Raw genomic sequence first — 22,597 nt, 5'->3', positions numbered from 1 at the left:
ATTTTCATCATTGTTTTTGATTTACAAATCTATTTTTTAATTCTCTGTTAAAATTCCTGTTTGTGAACAAATTTTCGGCATTACTCATATGGGTTTGAGATCGCATGCTCGATCCTTAATGAAAATTCGACCCTGTCATCTACTGCTTGCCTGGCTGTAGTCCAGATTGGACCTTGTTGGTTCGAAGTGCCCTCTCCCAAAGCTAGCATGGAGGGCACATGTCTCCCAATCACTCATCTTCGTTCCCCACCAAGGTCCAGTACAAAACTTTGCAGTAACAAAGTTTTGTACTGGACCTTGGTGGGGAGCGAAGATGAGTGGATTGGCGCTGATTAGAGATTGGCAGACATGTGCCCTCTATGTTAGCTTTTGGGAAAGGGCATTTTCAAACAACATGGTCCAATCTGGACTAGCCTGGCTGCGACTCAAGAACCAGGCTATTCTGGTTCACGGCTAAGTCACGATGAACTGGAATTCAAATACCCTCGATCCTCTTCCTTCTGAATAATTAATATTCAAATGTCGTCCGCCGTTGACAATAGATAGTATTTATTTATTTTTATTTATTGATATATTCATATTCCATAATCATCAAAGTACATTTCGTAATCATGTTTACAATGAAAAAAATGCATAGCATATATTATGCAGGATTGAAACGTAGCAATGAAATTAAAAAAGTGGAGGGGCCTACTAAAAAGCAGAGCTTGTAAAATGAAGACCCCCTATCAAAACTTTATACAAGGGTTATATGATACAAATAGAGTAAAATAATCAGCAAAATTTTTATAAAATTATATAGATATAAACACTGTAACACAAATGTATTTACACTATATACAAAATTAAATATTGACTTTAAAAAATAATCAATACTATCGTGGATAAGTATGAAGATCACAAATATTAGATTGAATCAATAAGAATTCAGGAGAAATTTTTTGATGAGTAATTTAAATCGTATAAGACTAGCTGCCTCTTTCATTTCTCTGTCCAGAGAATTCCAGAGTTTTGGTCCTGTGAAAAATACAGTTTTGCTAGAAAATACTGTTTTACTTTTAGGTAAGTGATAGTCATTTGATTGTCTCGTATTATATGAATGTAAAGTATTGTTTCTCATAAATTTCTTTTGTAGGACATTAGGTACACTATTTCTATCTAGCTGATACATGAATTGGAATAGTTGCAAGCGGTACAGGTCATTGATTTTAAGGATACGGTTCTGACGAAACAATTCATCCGTATGAGCTCTAAAGGACATATTGCATATTATTCTCAGTACTTTTTTCTGAAGTAGCAAGACTTTATTTAGTCTCGTTTGAGAGGCATTACCCCCATGCCAGAATTCCATAATTAAGATATGGTAGAATTAATGCACAATACAACATGGATAGCGCCTGTGCTGGTAGAACGTATTTAAGCTTATTGATGACTCCAATATTTCTTGACACAGTTTTGCAAGTATTGTTGATATGAGCATTCCACGTAAGCTTGTTATCAATAGTAAGACCTAAAAATTTTGTTGTTTGCACTTCTTTGATTTCAGTATTATTTAAAAGTATTTGATGCGGTAGATGTTTCAATGAATGACTAAAAAGCATATAATTATTTTTTTGCAGATTCAGTGACAATTTGTTGGCTTTAATCCAGTTTGTTACTTTTTTAAATTCTGTATTCATAGTACTCACAAGTACATGTGGATCATGGTGTGTATAGAAAATATTGGAATCATCAGCGAAGAGAATAAATGAGAGAACATGAGATGAATTTTTCATATCATTAACATAAAGTATAAATAACAAGGGGCCAAGAATACTACCTTGTGGAATTCCACAGGAAACTGGCCTTGTTGGAGATTCTGATTCATTTACTGTAACAAACTGAATTCTATCAGTAAGATAACTCCTAAACCATTGTAAAGCTGTCCCTCTGATACATTAATTTGATAGCTTACATAACAGTATTTCATGATCTATTGTGTCAAACGCTTTTGAGAAGTCAAGGAATAATCCTACAGTATGATCAGAATTATCAAAAGAAGTAGATATTTTATTTATTAATGTCAATATAGCATGGGTTGTATTATGTTTTTCTCTAAAACCAAATTGATTATCACATATAATACTATATTTCTTAAGGAAAGCAACTGTCCTTTTATAAATGATCCTTTCAAGAATTTTTGAGAACGAAGTTAACAAAGATATTGGGCGATAATTACTAGTAATTAATTGGTCCCCCTTCTTGAAAATGGGTATAACTTTAGCTATTTTCATCTTCTTTGGGACCTGGCCAAGCTGCAATGATAAATTAAATATATGAAGCAGGGGATCAGCAAGAGAATGTATAATGTTTTTCAATACTTTATTTGTAATGCCATCATATCCGGGTGTCTTTCCTGCTTTCAAATTAAAGACAATCTCAAGTAATTCTTCTCTATGAACTGGAGTAAGAAATATTGAATTATCATTTTGTTTGTCCAAAAAGGCCTTAAACGAATTTTCTACAGGGATAATATTTCCAGCTAACTTTGGTCCAATTTGAGAGAAATATGAATTAAATTCATTTGCTATAGAATGAGTATCTTCAACCATATTTCCATCTACACATAATTTATTAACAGCACTAGATTTGTTAATTTTGTTTAGAGCCCCATTTATTGTTTTCCATGTATTTTTAAGGTCGTTTTTATATGATTGTAATTTTTCTGAATAAAACCTCTTTTTTGCTATTCGGAGAGTAGTTGTTAAGGTATTTTTATAAGACGTGTATGTATTCCGTGAAACATCATTTGGATTTGATATATAAGAAACATACAGATTATTTTTCCGATTGATAAACCTTAATATCATTTTTGAAACCCATGGTAGTTTTGGAACACGTTTATAGTCGTAATTTCGATATTTCTTTAAAGGAACACAAGAATCTAAGCAATCATTGAAATATTTCAAAAATATGTCAAATGAGTCATCGACATTCTCTTTCGAGTTATAAACGTCAGACCAATCAACAGAGCTTAAATCTTCTTGGAGGCGTTCAATATTTTTGTCACTAAAGTTGCGACAGATCCTATATTTCTTTTCCATTTTTGCGAGTGATTGCATTGTTTGGATATGGGTAAAAATAAGAAAATGATCGGATATGTCTGTCGTTACAATGCCAGCTTCCGGAAGAGGGTGAGAGTTACAGAATATATTATCTATAAGCGTAGCAGAATGATCAGTAATACGGGTTGGTCTAGAAATAATCGGCAAAAAAATAGAAGTTAACATTAATTCAAGGAAATCGTTTGTTGCAGAGTGATTACTGGTCAAGAGATTAATATTGAAATCACCGGTGATGATACAATTGTTATTTATCAATTCTCCGTTTTGCAAAAGTTCATTAGTAGCAAGTAAATTTTAAAGGTACATTTTAAAATATGTCAGAAAAAGTATTCTTAGAGAGAGACAGGAAACAGAAGGAGATGGCATGGTGAAGATCAAAATCAAGAGTGATGTGAAAGTTAAAAAGAAAGAGTAGGAACGGAATATGAATATGAATAAAAGACTGAGTTAGAGAATATAAATAAACAATGGTTAATTGGGTACTGTAAACAATTTTTTTATCAAATCAGAATGCATTAAACTTCAAATGAATGGTGAGAAGTGCAAAGGACTCTTCTTACCTTTCAAGGGGGGAGGGCATTTTCTGCTAAAAAGTATATCATCCCCCTATTTTTTCGGGGGGGGGGGTAAGTTCCTAGTCATAATCCTTTAACTGTAATTTTCATGAGGTCATTTTCTAAAGACTCCCCCCCCCCCCAAAAAAAAAAAAAAGAGTAATGTCTAGCTTTAAAAATGCATTGACCCCTGAGGGACAAAGTTGTAGACTGGTTTGAGCATGGGGAAGTAGAACTGAAAGTGGTATGGGGAGGGGTGCACATCTTGGGGAAGAGGAAATAAGGTTTGGAAAATCAGCTGTTGAAAGAAGAAGGGGTACACATTTTGTTTTGCTTGCCAGTGTTGGAACTCCTCTGCTTCAGCGGAAGGTTTCATATTCACCCAGTGTACCCAGCCTGTATGCCCTTAAGGGGATGCGTTTTTTAAGAGTGTTTATCATTTTTATGTTTCTCATGGCCACTGCCTTTAACCTTCTTTGATGTCAGATTTAAAGGACTAATCCTGCCCCTTCCCCCCAAACCCAGAAATATTAATGAAGGTGTTTAATACCCCCACATTTTAATGCAGATAAGACATTTAGAATTTAATATGAATCTTTATCCTAAGATGAATATTTCTTCCAATTTTTATGAGCACTGACTAAAAACAGGGGAAGAAGTTTGATCCACAATACGTTTTCCTACATTTCTGGCTATCATATGTGGCTACCCTGGTAATGCACTCTCTCACAAATGCAAAAAAAGAAGGTTTTTGCACATCTTTACCCCAAGGCCAATGTGTAAGCCAAATTTCACGAGAATTGGTTCAAAACTGATGAAGTAGTTCAATTGCAAGTTTTTTACCTAAATTTTGTCATATGATATTTTGTTACCATGACAACACAGTTTCTGAAACACACACAAAAAGTGTCTAGTCCATCTTTACTTCAATACCAATGTGTGTGCCAAATTTCATGAAAATTGATTGAAAACTGATGAAACAGTTTGAATTGTAAGGTTTTTCCCCAATTTTCACCAGATAATATTTTGTTACCATGGCAACAAGATTTCTGAAAGACACACAAATATAAGTCTTGGACATCTTCACCTCAAGATCAATGTGTGTGCCAAATTTCATGAGAAACGGATGAAAACAGAGGAAGTAGTTCCAACTGCAAAATTTTTACCTTATTTTTGCAATGATACACTGTTACCATGGCAACACAATTTCCAACATGCAAAAAATGTGTCTTGCACATCTTTACCCCAAGACCAAAATATGTACATACACACCAACATTCAACCCCCTCCACCGTCACCCTTCGGCTTGTTTAGCATCTGCTTTAAATATTTGGTGCATTGAGATGCGAGGACAAACAGAAGATCTGTTCAAAAAGGGTCTGAATTCAAGAACTAATCCAATGTAAAATAATGCACTGCTATTGAGTTTTGCACGAGCGCTAGTCTATATATCAGACAAATATGAACTCATAAATTCTGACATTTTCACCCATTTTTTCACTGTTCCTGCAGCCAGATTTTTTGGAGCATACCCCATTCTTAATTCTTATACATAAACAAAGGTCTGGAGAAAAAAATCATGCTTTTGTCCACCGTGTCCACAAGTAGGGCATTTTTGACGCTAACAGACCAGACTAGTAAATAAAGAGGCTTCAATAGGAGGTAATATTACTTTGTAAAAAAAAAAAAAAATGTTAACAGATGTGGCTGCAAATCCGCCCCTCCCCCCTATTGGCGAAGGGTAGATTCGCCCCTGCTAATGATAAGTGATTTGTCAAAACTCAATCACTGGATTAATATCAGTGCCCTGATGATGCTAGGAATATTTTCAATGGCCAACCACAATCTTCGCTCGCTTAATGAATACTACTATTTTCAAGAAGGGCCCTTAATGAGGGAATTTAGGATTTGGAAACTAATATCTTTTCAAGTGGAATTGAAATACATGTAACTACTTATACACTTGTTGGAATTTTCAATTTTAAAGGCAATTGTGCCTTATATATATATATATACTAGTAGATTTAGTTCAAACAAGGCTTAAAGCTGGTAGGAAGACTGCGCAATTTTAAGGCATTAAAAATGGGGACTAATTTCGCCCGCCCCCCCCCCCCCTACTATGATATCGGCGTCGACCGCGTGACCGGCGTAAATCCGTTCCGAGTAGGGGGATGATAGCAATATATTGACCTGATGCGGGGACATCTCCACACCAAAGGCTAGGTATACTGGGTATATAACCGTGGACATAATAATACTACCATCATTTTCAGGTAAAAACCTATAGTCAGGGGCCTTAGCAAAATTTTGGGGACAGGATTTACAAAAGCGCCATTTTTTGCATGTGGGTCCCTGGTTCAATCAAGGGTTAAGCCTAGTAGTAAGACTGCTCAATTTTAAGATCCGCCCCTGGTGATGTGAGTGATTTGGAGATTACATTAAATGTAACATATTTTAATTATGTATGATATTAACACAACACGTACTGTATGGGCAGAGTAAGCAACATTCTCCTTCAGGTATTACTGGTGAAGCGCAGAATGCTGGCTGGCATCTCTCAGTCACACAGGTAACCGTACCGCTATCACAGGAACAGGCAGTGCATTCGTCTACGTCCCACGTTTTGCCGTGCATGTACGGAATTCCTCGATAAACACACTGCAAAAGATGGTCGGCGGAGCTGATGCTGACTGAGAGTGAGGACTCCTGAGCTACACACATAAAATGAGAAAGGATTTTGGTTAGATTTTGATCTAATCACCAAATTGAAAAAGCATTAGGCGACGGGCCTGATTAACGAAATCACTGATATACATCCTAAAAGAAAAGTAAATTCTTAGATCTGATAGATGGCTCACTTTTTTATACTTCAAAGCTAAATATGTTTAAGCGGGAACCTTTATTAACAAGATGGCCATGCTCATTTCAGTTTCTTGGATTTTGCATGGCTCTACTAAGCTAACGCATAGTCGGATCCAGGAGGCCCGAACCCCCCCCCCCCCCCTTATTCGCGGAGCCAAAAAAAACAAGGGCGAAAATCAAAGATAGAATAAAGAAGGGAAAAGAGAGGAGAAAAGAAGAAGGTGAAACATAAGAGGAGGAAGACGGGTGAATGAAATAACATGAGGGGAAGACTTGGAAAAAAAGTTCATGTCGCTTTGTGATTTACATATCTTGCTCAATATCGAGCTTAACATATCAAATTTTGAAGTCGATATACAAAACATATTTCAGCACGGAAATCGAATTTTTATCATTGTGTTTGATTTACAAATCTATTTTTTTAAATGCTCTGTAAAAAATTATGTTTGTGAACAAATTTTCGGCATCACTCACAGTAGCGGACCGTGACCCGGAGGAGACAAAGCATTGGGGGCACTGCATTGTTTGTGAACAATGCCGTGCCCCCCCCCCCACCCAATGCTTTGTCTCCTCGGGGTCACGGTACGCCACTGATTACTCATATGGGTTTAAGATATCGCATGCTCGATCTTAAATGAAAATCATAAGTCAGAAAAAATTGGAACCAGTTGGATTCGAACCTGTCATCTACTTCTTGCCTGGCTGCGACTCAACCACTAGGCTATTCTGGTTCACGGCTAAGTCATGATGAACTGGAATTCAAATACCCTCGATCCTCTTCCTTCTGAATAATTAATATTCAAATGCCGTCCATCGTTGACAATAGATAGGATATAAAGAGGCTTTAATAGGAGGTAATAATACTTTGTAAAAAAAAATTGTTCACAGATGTCGCTGCAAATCCGGCCCACCCCCCCCCCCTTGGCGAAGGGTAGATTCGCCCCTGCTAATGATAAGTGATCTGTCAAAACTCAAGCACTGGATTAATATCAGTGCCCTGGTGATGCTAGGAAGATTTTCAATGGCCAATCATAATCTTCGCTCGCTTAATGAATACTACTATTTTCAAGAAGGGCCCTTAATGAGGGAATTTAGGATTTGGAAACTAATATCTTTTCAGGTGGAATTGAAATACATGTAACTACTTAATACACTTGTTCGAATTTTCAATTTTAAAGGCAATTGTGCCTTATATATATATACTAGTAGATTTAGTTCAAACAAGGCTTAAGGCTGGTAGGAAGACTGCGCAATTTTAAGGCATTAAAAATGGGGACTAATTTCGCCCGCCCACCCCCCCCCCTTACTATGATATCGGCGTCGACCGCGTGACCGGCGTAAATCCGTTCCGAGTAGGGGGATGATAGCAATATATTGACCTGATGCGGGGACATCTCCACATCAAAGGCTAGGTATACGGGGTATATAACCGTGGACATAATAATACTACCATTTTCAGGTAAAAACCTACATGTATATACTATAATATTTGTCTTCGATTTCTATATTGTAATGGATTTTTTGTGATATAGAGTAATGAAATGCCGTACATGTAATATAATTTTGCGTGCGAGCAGCTTTTCATTCTATGGACTCCTACGAAAAACAGCATTTGCTGATAAGGCGTTCCATCCCACGAGATCTAAATACATAAATTTAAAAAAAGATACTGATCACTTTCTTCACTTCCCAGTACACCACGTCCTGTTCTCACTTGCCCTGCACTCATACGTGTACAATTTCCTCTACGCGGTTTTTGTCTCACCTGCTTAGCAGAGTGAGACTATGGGCGCCGCTTTTCCGACGGCGACGGCGGCGGCGTCAACACCAGATCTTAACCTATGGTTCAGTTTTTGAAATGACAGCATAACTTAGAAAGTTTATAGACCTAGTTCATGAATCTTGGCCATAAGGTTAATCAAGAATTACTGAACATCCTGCCTGAGTTTCATGTCACATGACCAAGGTCAAAGGTCATTTGGGGTAAATGAACTTAGACCATGTTGGGGCAATCAACATCAAAATCTTAACCTAAGGTTAAGTTTTTGAAATGTCATCATAACATAGTATATGGACCTATTTCATGAAACTTGGACATAAGGTTAATCAAGTATCACTGAACATCCTGCATGAGTTTCACGTCACTTGACCAAGGTCAAAAGGGTCAATGAACTTTGGACGAAATGGGGGTATCTGTTGAATTACACTCTAAAATATGAAGTGCTAATTCAGCTCTTAAAGAGCGTGTATAGTGACTGCACTTCGGAGTGCTGATATTTCTCGTTCAAATTTGAACTAGACATATTAGCACTCCGAAGTGCAGTCACTATACACGCTCTTTAAGAGCTGAATTAGCACTTCATTTTTTAGAGCGTACCATCATAACTTTAAAAGTATATAAATCTGATTCATGAAACTTGGACATAATAGTAATCAAGTATTACTTAACATCCTGTGCAAGTTTCAGGTCACATGATTGAGATCAAAGGTCAATTAGGGTCAATGAACTTTTGCCAAATTGGGGGTATTTTTTGAATTACCATCATAACTTTGAAAGTATGTTGGTCTAGTTCATAAAACTTGGACATAAGTGCAATTAAGTATCACTGAACATCCTGTGCACATTTTAGGTCACATGACCAAGTTCAAAGGTCAATGAACTTTGGCCATAGTGGGGGAATTTGTTGAATTACCATCATATCTCTGTAAGTGTATTGGTCTAGTACATAAAACGTGGAAATAAGAGCAACCAAGTATCACTGAACATCTTGTGCGAGTTATAGTAGTTTTTAAAGTCAGTGCTGCTGCTATATTAAATCGCGTGATACAGGTGAGACCGCCAGAGGCATTCCACTTGTAGGCTTAAAAGCCCACTCACACCTCAACGAATGTACGCTGACGAAGGGTGACGAATGGGAAAAAATGCACGAAATGCACGTGAAATCGACGAATTAGAATAAAAATTTCTGCCAAATCATGCGATCAATCACTATTGTCAAATTTTATCGACAAACGGTAAGCAAAGGATAAATATGACATGCGAAAAATATCGATTTTTCGGTTCACCTCTTTCAGTAAATTGCAGCCGAAGTCGAGCGAAGGGTTGATACAACCCAATAAGACGAACTGACAGTGAGCAATGGTGCGAATATAAACGAAGACGAGGGAATATATCGTGAAAAAAAGAAGGGGGTGATTTAAATAAATGAACTGAATTCTGGTCAAATTTGCATAAATTTATTCACTTTTGCCTGAACCTATGCAGTGCTATCCTGATCTAATCTGATATTCAGTCAGGGTTGGGCGGTAAATACCGGTAGCGGTAATTACCAGTGGTAAATACCGGTAAATACCGTCCGGTAAATAAGATGGGCGTCCGGTAAATATGTAAAAAACGGGAAATATGATTTATAATTGTTTTTTTCAATAATTTTAGTTGTTTTTAACCTCAACAAGTGAAAATAAGTGTTCTGAAATAATTAGAATCACAAAACTCATAGTAGAAACACACAAACTGATAATATCCATACTGCATATAACATACATGTACCCAAACACACATAGGATCTAAGTCCACACATACGTACACAAACTCAAATTATGTTCCTGGAAATTGAATAATCATATTAAAACATATTTCTCCCGGGGTTTAACTTTTTCCTTTAACCCTAAATCTCCCAGGGTATTTTGATTCTTGTCATTCCGGGGGGGGGGGGGGATAAGATCTCAGCCGCGAATTGTGCCATCACAAAAATTTGCATGATGGTAGAGAATGACGCAATCTACGCAGTTGCATTGGTAAATTGCACTGAATTCATATTCAAGATTCAAGATTCAAATATTTATTGTCTGTAAAAACACAGAAATTCGGCCTCCGCTGGCATTAAAATTTACATGACAAACTCATTCAGCATTACATACAAAATACATAAATAATCAGTACAAAAATGACATACAATTCCACCAATTTTCAGCATTCTCTAGCACGCCCACACCACTGCAGATGCGCATAACAGCAGATTTAGCGGATCCGCGCCACAGCACCAGTGCGGCGAGCCAGAGAATACTGAAAAATCCAAATAAATAATGTAGTACGAATAAATTAGATTATGTGACGTTAAATAGAAAGCAAAGAATTCTGTAACTGGCACAGGAACAGAAAGTCATGGGACAGTGACAGAATTCCTTAAACAAAAAACAACAACAACAACAAAAGAAATACCATAAATAAGCCTTATAAAACATGCGAGTCCTGCAGCTGACTGTTCTAGGAGCAATTATTAAGACATTGTATTGTATTGTATGGATGGCAAGTCAGTGAAAGTAAATTGAACCGGCAATCCGGCAAGATGCACGGAAGATCTAAATACTATTTTATCTATATATATGAATAAATTGCAAGTGTATGCAGAATGGACAGTATTTGAGTTATATGATCATAAGTTATTTAAAGCACATGTACATCATTTATTGGGAACACCACTGCTCCACCATGTTCATAATTGCATTGACGCCCAATGGCGACAATGCATTGTTCTTGTTCCATATTCCTATTCCGTAATTGCATTGACGCCCAATGGCGACAATGCATTGTTCTTGTTCCATATTCCTATTCCGTAATCTTCTTCTTTGCATTGACGCCCAATGGCGACAATGCATTGTTCTTGTTCCATATTCCTATTCCGTAATCTTCTTCTTCTTCTTCTTTGCATTGACGCCCAATGGCGACAATGCATTGTTCTTGTTCCATATTCCTATTCCGTAATCTTCTTCCACCAAAATCCCATTTGTTTAACACATGGTTTTGTTAGCTCTACCCTGACTCCGTCCCTCATCCAAATTCATCCAAATTTGGTAGACATGTTGTCCAGCATCCTTAGTTGTGCCTCTCGTCTTCCATTTTCCAAAATCACTCATGCATGACCATCCAGGCGCCATTTTGTCAATTTCAAGTCCATTTGCATACCATTCTTCATTCTTTCATATCTCAATTATCCTGCATGCTACAGACTTCTAACAAATTGCTATAGATAGTCCAAGAGTTTCTCTATCATCTGCGACGTATAACCTGACCTTCAAAATGCCATCTTCATGTCCTAAATTCAAATCCGAAATAGCCTTCCTTCAAAAACGTCATATTTATTGAAATGTAAAGTAAAAAATTCGTAAAATGGCCATAACTTTCTTGTTTTGATTCATTTTGAACTCATTATTTCAAGAATTGATTACGGTATCATAACATACAAACTACTGAGTTTTCACGCATCATTGACCTTCCGTCATCGAAATAGCGCCCTCTAAAGTTTCAAAAACGCTTACCTTTGAATGCTCCTCATTGCGTCATGCGTGGCCAAACCCGTACCCTTTTTTGAATTTAGGGTCTTCAAGATATGATCTTTCATGCCATTCAAAAAAATATATACCTTACAACTGACGAAATATCTGAAAAATGCTCCCGAATATCAGCAAAATACCCCCAAATGCACTTTAATGCCAGCACAACTTCAACTTGCTCTTATTTCCTTATTATTGAAGCTTATTCTTTCTAACTTGGCTGATATGAGTATTGATATATACTTCAACCGTTCGTCAACCTTTTGTAACAGAAACTGACAAAAATCTGACGTCAGCTTCAAATTATTGTGCAAAACCTTCATTTTTAATGTCTTTCTTTATATGGCATTTACTTCCGGTCTATTGCCTGCGCACAAATAAAAGTGGTATCAATGTCACCGCATTGGAATACTCTTTCCAGTGATACCAAATACGACATAGGTTACAACAGAAAATTTCAAGATAAGTCAATCTGAACACATGGTATACTGCTCACTATGTACACATTATCAATAACAGAATTGTACACAGTGTCTATTGCATCGGTTTCGCGCAAAAACGAACTGAACCTACTATGGCACGCCATTTGTCCAATAAGGCGATAAACTCAGTTTATGCATGCACATCGTTCTGATATGTACTGTGTTACGTTGATGAATTGTCAGCGAATTTGTATGCTTATTTCTATTACTCTCTCTGCGTCTTTCTCTCTCTCTCTTTCTTCAGCGGCCACATGGTCTAAAAATGGACGAAATTTGTTTGACTCGAGAATGTAATTTCCTATGAAAGGCAAAATCTGCCAAAATCCAATTTGATTAACATATAATTTTTGTTAGTCCTCTCCTGCCTCCGTTTCTCATCCAAATTCATTCTGATTTGGTAGACATACTGTCCATAATTAGGGACCATAACCTTTAGAAATAGCGCCTTCTATTGCAAAGTCTTGAAATAGTTAAATTGCCATAACTTCCTTGTTTGAATTTATTTCGGTCTCATGTTTTCAGGGTTTGCCAATTGTATCATTTCACATACTCCAACTGTGTTTTACGCATCAGTGATCATTCCTTTAAGAAATAGCGCCCTCTAATATTTTGAGAATGTATATCATCTAGAGTTTTCTCTTGATCTCCTCCTGTTTCTTGCCCTCTATTAAATCAGAGGCGTCAATGCATGCACATCGTTCTGAAACGATTGCAGTTCTAGTCTTTGCATTGACGCCCAACGGCGACAATGCATTGTTCTTGTTCCATATTCCTATTCCGTAATCTTCTTCTTCTTCTTCCACCAAAATCCCATTTGTTTAACACATGGTTTTGTTAGCTCTACCCTGGCTCCGTCCTTCATCCAAATTCATCCAAATTTGGTACACATGTTGTCCAGCATCCCTAGTTGTGCCTCTCGTCTTCAATTTTCCAAAATCACTCATGCATGACCATCCAGGCGCCATTTTGTCCATTTCAAGTCCATTTGCATACCATTCTTCATTCTTTCATATCTCAATTATCCTGCATGCTACAGACTTCTAACAAATTGCTATAGATAGTCCAAGAGTTTCTCTATCATCTGCGACGTATAACTTGACCTTCAAAATGCCATCTTCATGTCCTAAATTCAAATCCGAAATAGCCTTCCTTCAAAAACATCATATTTATTGAAATGTAAATTAAAAAATCGTAAAATGGCCATAACTTTCTTGTTTTGATTCATTTTGAGCTCATTTTTTCAGGAATCAATTACGGTATCAAAACATACATGCTACTGAGTTTTCACGCATCATTGATTCTCCGTCATTGAAATAGCGCCCTCTAAAGTTTCAAAAACGCTTACCTTTGAATGCTCCTCATTGCGTCATGCATGGCCAAACCCGTACCCTTTTTTGAATTTAGGGTCTTCAAGATATGCCCTTTCATGCCATTTAAAAAATATATACCTTACAACTGACGAAATATCTGAAAAATGCTCCCGAAAATCAGCAAAATACCCCAAAATGCACTTTCATGCCAGCACAACTTCAACTTGCTCTTATTTCCTTATTATTGAAGCTTATTCTTTCTAACTTGGCAGATATGAGTATATATACTTCAACCGTTCGTCAACCTTTTGTAACAGAAACTGACAAAAATCTGACGTCAGCTTCAAATTATTGTGCAAAACCTTCATTTTTAATGTCTTTCTTTATATGGCATTTACTTCCGGTCTATTGCCTGCGCACAAATAAAGGTGGTATCAATGTCACCGCATCGGAATACTCTTTCCAGTGATACCAAATACGACATAGGTTACAACAGAAAATTTCAAGATAAGTCAATCTGAACACATGGTATACTGCTCACTATGTACACATTATCAACAACAGAATTGTACACAGTGTCTATTGCATCGGTTTCGCGCAAAAACGAACTGAACCTACTATGGCACGCCATTTGTCCAATAAGGCGATAAACTCAGTTTATGCATGCACATCGTTCTGATATGTACTTAACACTGGGTTACGTTGATGAATTGTCAGCGAATTTGTATGCTTATTTCTATTACTCTCTCTGCGTCTTTCTCTCTCTCTCTTTCTTCAGCGGCCACATGGTCTAAAAATGGACGAAATTTGTTTGACTCGAGAATGTAATTTCCTATGAAAAGCAAAATCTGACAAAATCCAATTTGATTAACATGTAATTTTTGTTAGTCCTCTCCTGCCTCCGTTTCTCATCCAAATTCATTCTGATTTGGTAGACATACTGTCCATAATTAGGGACCATAACCTTTAGAAATAGCGCCTTCTATTGCAAAGTCTTGAAATAGTTAAATTGCCATAACTTCCTTGTTTGAATTTATTTTGGTCTCATGTTTTCAGGGTTTGCCAATTGTATCATTTCACATACTCCAACGGTGTTTTACGCATCAGTGATCATTCCTTTAAGAAATAGCGCCCTCTAATATTTTGAGAATGTATATCATCTCATCTAGAGTTTTCTCTTGATCTCCTCCTGTTTCTTGCCCTCTATTAAATCAGAGGCGTCAATGCATGCACATCGTTCTGAAACGATTGCAGTTCTAGTCTTCTTCTTCTTCTTCTTCCACCAAAATCCCATTTGTTTAACACATGGTTTTGTTAGCTCTACCCTGACTCCGTCCCTCATCCAAATTCATCCAAATTTGGTAGACATGTTGTCCAGCATCCCTAGTTGTGCCTCTCGTCTTCCATTTTCCAAAATCACTCATGCATGACCATCCAGGCGCCATTTTGTCAATTTCAAGTCCATTTGCATACCATTCTTCATTCTTTCATATCTCAGTTATCCTGCATGCTAAAGACTTCTAACAAATTGCTATAGATAGTCCAAGAGTTGCTCCGTCATCTGCGACGTATAACTTGACCTTCAAAATGCCATCTTCATGCCTTAAATTCAAATCCAAAATAGCCTTCCTTCAAAAACTTCATATTTATTAAAATGTAAAGTCAAAAAATCGTAAAATGGCCATAATTTTCTTGTTTTGATTCATTTCGAGCTCATATATTCAGGGGTTGATTACAGTATCATATCATACATACTACTCAGTTTTCACGCATCACTGATTTTTTGTCATTGAAATAGCGTCCTCTAAAGTTTCAAAAACACTTACCTTTGAATGCTCCTCATTGCGTCATGCATGGCCAAACCCGTACCCTTTCTTGGATTTAGGGTCTTCAAGATATGCCCTTTCATGCCATTTAAAAAATATATACCTTACAACTGACGAAATATCTGAAAAATGCTCCCCAAAATCAGCAAAATACCCCAAAAGGCACTTTAATGCCAGCACAACTTCAACTTGCTCTTATTTCCTTATTATTGAAGCTTATTCTTTCTAACTTGGCAGATATGAGTATTGATATATACTTCAACAATTCGTTAATGTTTTGTAACAGAAGCTAACAAATTGCTGACGTCAGCTTAAAATTATTGTGCAAAACCTTCATTTTTAATGTCTTTCTTTATATGGCATTTACTTCCGGTCTATTGCCTGCGCACAAATAAAAGTGGTATCAATGTCACCGCATCGGAATACTCTTTCCAGTGATACCAAATACGACATAGGTTACAACAGAAAATTTCAAGATAAGTCAATCTGAACATATGGTATACTGCTCACAATGCACACATTTTCAACAACCACGTATGGGCCGCCAAATGGTCTAAAATATTTTACTCTAGAATGTAACTTCCTATGGAGAGCAAAATGTGCTAAAATCCAATTTGATTAACATGTAATTTTTGTTAGTCCTCCCCTGCCACCGTTCCTCATCCAAATTCATTCTGATTTGGTAGACATGTTATCCATAAGTGACCATAACTTTAGAAATAGCGCCCTCTATTGCAAAGTCTTAAAATAGTTGGATTGCCATAACTTCCTTGTTTGAATTTATTTTTGTCTCATATTTTCAGGGTTTGCCAATTGTATCATTTCACATACTCTAACTGTGTTTTACGCATCAGTGACCATTCCTTTAAGAAATAGCGCCCTCTAATATTTTGAGAATGTATATCATCTAGAGTTTTCTCTCTATCTCCTTCTGTTTCTTGCCCTCTATTAAATCAGAGGCGTCAATGCATGCACATCGTTCTGAAACGATTGCAGTTCTAGTCTTCTTCTTCTTCTTCTTCCACCAAAATCCCATTTGTTTAACACATGGTTTTGTTAGCTCTACCCTGACTCCGTCCCTCATCCAAATTCATCCAAATTTGGTAGACATGTTGTCCAGCATCCCTAGTTGTGCCTCTCGTCTTCCATTTTCCAAAATCACTCATGCATGACCATCCAGGCGCCATTTTGTCAATTTCAAGTCCATTTGCATACCATTCTTCATTCTTTCATATCTCAATTATCCTGCATGCTACAGACTTCTAACAAATTGCTATAGATAGTCCAAGAGTTTCTCTATCATCTGCGATGCATAACCTGACCTTCAAAATGCCATCTTCATGTCCTAAATTCAAATCCGAAATAGCCTTCCTTCAAAAACTTCATATTTATTGAAATGTAAAGTAAACAAATCGTAAAATTGCCATAACTTTCTTGTTTTGATTCATTTTGAACTCATTATTTCAGGAATTGATTACGGTATCATAACATACAAGCTACTGAGTTTTCACGCATCATTGACCTTCCGTCATTGAAATAGCGCCCTCTAAAGTTTCAAAAACGCTTACCTTTGAATGCTCCTCATTGCGTCATGCATGGCCAAACCCGTACCCTTTTTTGAATTTAGGGTCTTCAAGATATGATCTTTCATGCCATTGAAAAAAATATATACCTTACAACTGACGAAATATCTCAAAAATGCTCCCGAAAATCAGCAAAATACCCCAAAATGCACTTTACTGCCAGCACAACTTCAACTTGCTCTTATTTCCTTATTATTGAAGCTAATTCTTTCTAACTTGGCTGATATGAGTATTGATATATACTTCAACCGTTCGTCAACCTTTTGTAACAGAAACTGACAAAAATCTGACGTCAGCTTCAAATTATTGTGCAAAACCTTCATTTTTAATGTCTTTCTTTATATGGCATTTACTTCCGGTCTATTGCCTGCTTACAAATAAAAGTGGTATCAATGTCACCGCATTGGAATACTCTTTTCAGTGATACCAAATACGACATAGGTTACAACAGAAAATTTCAAGATAAGTCAATCTGAACATATGGTATACTGCTCACAATGCACACATTTTCAACAACAACATATGGGGTGCCAAATGGTCTAAAAATGTTTACTCCAGAATGTAACTTCCTATGGAGAGCAAAATGTGCTACAATTCAATTTGATTAACATGTAATTTTTGTTAGTCCTCCCCTGCCACCGTTCCTCATCCAAATTCATTCTAATTTGGTAGACATGTTATCCATAATTAGTGACAATAACTTTAGAAATAGCGCCCTCTATTGCAAAGTCTTAAAATAGTTGAATTGCCATAACTTCCTTGTTTGAATTTATTTTTGTCTCATATTTTCAGGGTTTGCCAATTGTATCATTTCACATAATCCAACTGTGTTTTACGCATCAGTGACCATTCCTTTAAGAAATAGTGCCCTCTAATATTTTGAGAATGTATATCATCTAGAGTTTTCTCTCTTTCTCCTTCTGTTTCTTGGCCTCTATTAAATCAGAGGCGTCAATGCATGCACATCGTTCTGAAACGATTGCAGTTCTAGTCTTCTTCTTCTTCTTCTTTCACCAAAATCCCATTTGTTTAACACATGGTTTTGTTAGCTCTACCCTGACTCCGTCCCTCATTCAAATTCATCCAAATTTGGTACACATGTTGTCCAGCATCCCTAGTTGTGCCTCTCGTCTTCCATTTTCCAAAATCACTCATGCATGACCATCCAGGCGCCATTTTGTCAATTTCAAGTCCATTTGCATACCATTCTTCATTCTTTCATATCTCAATTATCCTGCATGCTACAGACTTCTAACAAATTGCTATAGATAGTCCAAGAGTTTTTCTATCATCTGCGACGTATCACCTGACCTTCAAAATGCCATCTTCATGTCCTAAATTCAAATCCAAAATAGCATTCCTTCAAAAACTTCATATTTGTTGAAATGTAAAGTAAACAAATCGTAAAATTGCCATAACTTTCTTGTTTTGATTCATTTTGAACTCATTATTTCAGGAATTGATTACGGTATCATAACATACAAGCTACTGAGTTTTCACGCATCATTGATCTTCCGTCATCGAAATAGCGCCCTCTAAAGTTTCAAAAACGCTTACCTTTGAATGCTCCTCATTGCGTCATGCATGGCCAAACCCGTACCGTTTTTTGAATTTAGGGTCTTCAAGATATGATCTTTCATGCCATCAAAAAAAATATATAACTTACAACTGACGAAATATCTGAAAAATGCTCCCGAAAATCAGCAAAATACCCCAAAATGCATTTTAATGCCAGCACAACTTCAACTTGCTCTTATTTCCTTATTATTGAAGCTTATTCTTTCTAACTTGGCTGATATGAGTATTGATATATACTTCAACCGTTCGTCAACCTTTTGTAACAGAAACTGACAAAAATCTGACGTCAGCTTCAATTATTGTGCAAAACCTTCATTTTTAATGTCTTTCTTTATATGGCATTTACTTCCGGTCTATTGCCTGCGCACAAATAAAAGTGGTATCAATGTCACCGCATTGGAATACTCTTTTCAGTGATACCAAATACGACATAGGTTACAACAGAAAATTTCAAGATAAGTCAATCTGAACATATGATATACTGCTCACAATGCACACATTTTCAACAACAACGTATGGGGTGCCAAATGGTCTAAAATTGTTTACTCCAGAATGTAACTTCCTATGGAGAGCAAAATGTGCTACAATTCAATTTGATTAACATGTAATTTTTGTTAGTCCTCCCCTGCCACCGTTCCTCCTCCAAATTCATTCTAATTTAGTAGACGTGTTATCCATAATTAGTGACAATAACTTTAGAAATAGCGCCCTCTATTGCAAAGTCTTAAAATAGTTGAATTGCCATAACTTCCTTGTTTGAATTTATTTTTGTCTCATATTTTCAGGGTTTGCCAATCGTGTTATTTCACATAATCCAAATGTGTTTTACGCATCAGTGACCATTCCTTTAAGAAATAGCGCCCTCTAACATTTTGAGAATGTATATCATCTATAATTTTCTATATATATATATATATATATTCAATATATAATATTGCACTTAATTAGTTTATGTTGCAAATCATAGCATTATTAAGTATTATTATTTCCAATATCATTGTATTCATGAAAAGAGATCCAGAGTATGGAGCCAGAAAAAAAAGATAGAAGAGAAGAGAGATGGAAAAGAAGATAACCTATCGTTTCACATGTCTATTAAAAATATGTATGGCATTAGGGACAAAGGATTGTCTGAACCTGCATCGTATTGTTTTAGGCACTGTAAGACGTACTCCAGATCGATTGAACTTGAACAGATCATGGAGTGCATGAGATGAGTCTTGCATTATTTTGTGAATCTTCAGAAGAATTTGTTTTTCATAAAGATCACCAAAAGTAGGGAGCTCTACGTGAGTAATTCGCTGAGCAGTTTTCCTAGCTCTCTCAAGCTTCTTCACATTTTCATTTGACAAATTCCCGAACATACAGACTAAGTTGAAGGTGATGATACTCTGTATCAATGATTTGTAGAATAATAACAGTATTGTGTTGTCTACTCGAAATTCCTTTAGTTTTCTGAGGAAGTACATCCTTTGATTAGCTTTTCCAGCAAGTGCTTGTGTATTTGAATTCCAGTTCAATTTATTGTCGATAATCGTTCCTAAATATTTATATTCAGGAACCTGGTCTATGGGATGTCCGTGCATGGTAAGAGGCTCATGAAAATGTGAAGAGCGACGGAAATCAAAAATAATTTCCTTTGTCTTTTGAACATTGAGGAATAGATTTGATTGATTACACCATTCTACAAAACTCTGTACTTCTTGGAAGTAGCTCTCTGGTCCATGCTTTAAAAAGCCACAGATAACCGTGTCATCAGCATATTTAATTACAGAACAGTTGGAAAACAGAGAGCTGCTTCCACTGGAGTAAATGGAGTAGAGAAAGGGAGAGATTACACAACCTTGAGGAGCTCCGATGCTGATGGATGTAATATTTGAGGAAACTCCATTGTGTCTTACCCATTGAGGCCTATTTACCAGAAAATTTAAGATGATTCTGACATATTTTGGAGAGACATCAAAGTTTAATAAATACTCAGCCAATTTATGAGGCATTATGGTGTTAAAAGCACTACAAAAATCAACAAAGACACATCTAACAAAAGCTTTTGGGAGCTCAAGGTGTTGGTAGATCCTGTGTAAGAAGACTGTCACAGCATCTTCAACACTTCTATTGGTTTGGTATGCATATTGGTTAGGATCAAAGAGACCTGTCTGACGTCTGAGAGATTTAACCAGAACTCTCTCAAAGCACTTCATTACATTTGATGTAATTGCCACAGGGCGGTAGTCATTAAACTCTACTGGTTTTTTAACTTTTGGAACAGGGGTAATAATAGAAGATTTCCATATCTGCGGAATTATACCTGTATCCAAGCATGCTTGGAAAATGTCAGTAAAAATACAAGCAAGTTGTTGGCTGCAAACTTTTAATAGTTTGTTTGAGATCCCATCCGGACCAGTTGCCTTCCCAACTTTGGCCCTAGCAAACATATTCCTAACATCACTAACTTTAATTGTTACATCATCAACATCATTGGTTTCATTAATTTTACAGTTGAGCATTTCCAACATAGAATTATTCTCAGCAGAAAGGTCGTTCGTGTCGAACCTACTGTAGAAATCACAAAGATCATTTATATATTGCACAGTAAGCTCTTGATTTTGGTTAGATTTCTTATAACCAGTAATAGATTGCATTTTCTTCCAAGCTGCTTTGGGGTCCGAACTTCTAAAATTCTGTTCTAACTTTTTCCTATATCTATCCTTACTACACGATATCTGTTTTCGTATCTTCTGTAGTTCTTTCATCCGATCCTTGTCACCATCATGAAAAGCGTCCCGTTTCTGTTTCAGTAAGAATTTTAATTCTCTTGTGATCCATGGCTTGTTGTTAGGGTATACTCTATATTTCCTTACAGGTATGGAAGATTGTACACAGAAATCAATGTAGTTGTTGACAATTGATAGCGTTTCATCTGCAGATTCTGCTGACTCAAGAAGGGTATTCCAATCAGTGCACTCCAGACTAGCTCGCAGTGTCTCCACTTCATCCTTGCCCCAGATCTGCTTCTCTCCGGTGACCGGCTTTCGTGATTTGAGCTGCTGTCTGTATTTTGGACGTAGAAGAATATTGCAGTGATCAGAGTTACCAAGCTGAGGACAGAGAGAAGAAACAAATGCGTTTGGAACGTTGCTGTAGCAAAGATCCAGCTTGGCATTATCACGAGTATTCTGAGTAACAAACTGTTTATATGAAGGTAGTGTGTATTGCAGGCTACATTTATTGAAGTCCCCCAAAATGACTTTAACTGAATCTGGAGAAATGTTCTCATACTCATTCACTTTAGTTGCTATGCTCTCACTTGCTAATTTAATGTTGGCTTGTGGTGGAACATAAGCCACAAACATAAAGATCTGACCGAATTCCCTTGGAAGGTAGAATGGGCGTAGTCCAACGATAAGCAATTCATAATCAGCAGTACATATCTTTTCTTTAATTGACCAGTTATTGCACCATGACTTATTCATAAACATGCATACACCACCACCACGATTCTTACCGGATTTTGCAGTTCTGTCACTTCTGACAACTTCAAAATTTGTTATCTCTATTGCACTATCTGGTATGGCAGTATGGAGCCAGGTCTCCGTGAAACAAAACAAGCTTGCTTCCCTGTATTCGTTGAGGTACCGGACATTTGCGCGTAATTCGTCCATTTTATTCTGTAGTGAGCGTACATTTCCAAAAACAATTGAAGGTAATGGTGTTTTAAGTCTGCGCCTCCTCACTCTGCGTCGAAGACCACCAGGCCATGTATTCTTATTTTAATTTATTCATGAAATCATACTTTTTGCTCTGATTCACTAAACTAGTCTAGAATGCAATTTTTTGCTGAAAATATTCTTTATAGCATTCCTAACAATTGTGAATGAAGAAAATTCTGGTACCAAGACCGATTTCTTATGTATTTTATTGTTTTTTAAATTTCTCTTGTATTTCTTTGTTTTTTATTGTTTTT

The 22,597-nt window shown here is 36.6% G+C and overlaps 1 protein-coding gene across 1 annotated transcript in view; it reads right to left on the bottom strand.

Annotated features, from left to right (window-relative positions):
• Window positions 1–22,295, bottom strand: part of LOC121421853 — a 65,721-nt gene extending 43,426 nt beyond the window's left edge. Inside the window, exons 1-2 of the mRNA XM_041616655.1 lie at window positions 21,191–22,295; window positions 6,145–6,369 (exon numbers count right to left, since the gene is read on the bottom strand). Coding sequence (XP_041472589.1) covers window positions 6,145–6,369; window positions 21,191–22,295 — 1,330 coding nt within the window. The remainder of the gene's footprint in view (window positions 1–6,144; window positions 6,370–21,190) is intronic.
• Window positions 22,296–22,597: the final 302 nt, after the last annotated feature.

The sequence above is a fragment of the Lytechinus variegatus genome, chromosome 9, assembly GCF_018143015.1.
Source record: "Lytechinus variegatus isolate NC3 chromosome 9, Lvar_3.0, whole genome shotgun sequence".
Lineage (NCBI taxonomy): Eukaryota > Metazoa > Echinodermata > Echinoidea > Temnopleuroida > Toxopneustidae > Lytechinus > Lytechinus variegatus.
The sequence above is the reverse complement of the archived record's forward strand: the minus strand, read 5'-3'. Positions and strand labels throughout refer to the sequence as shown.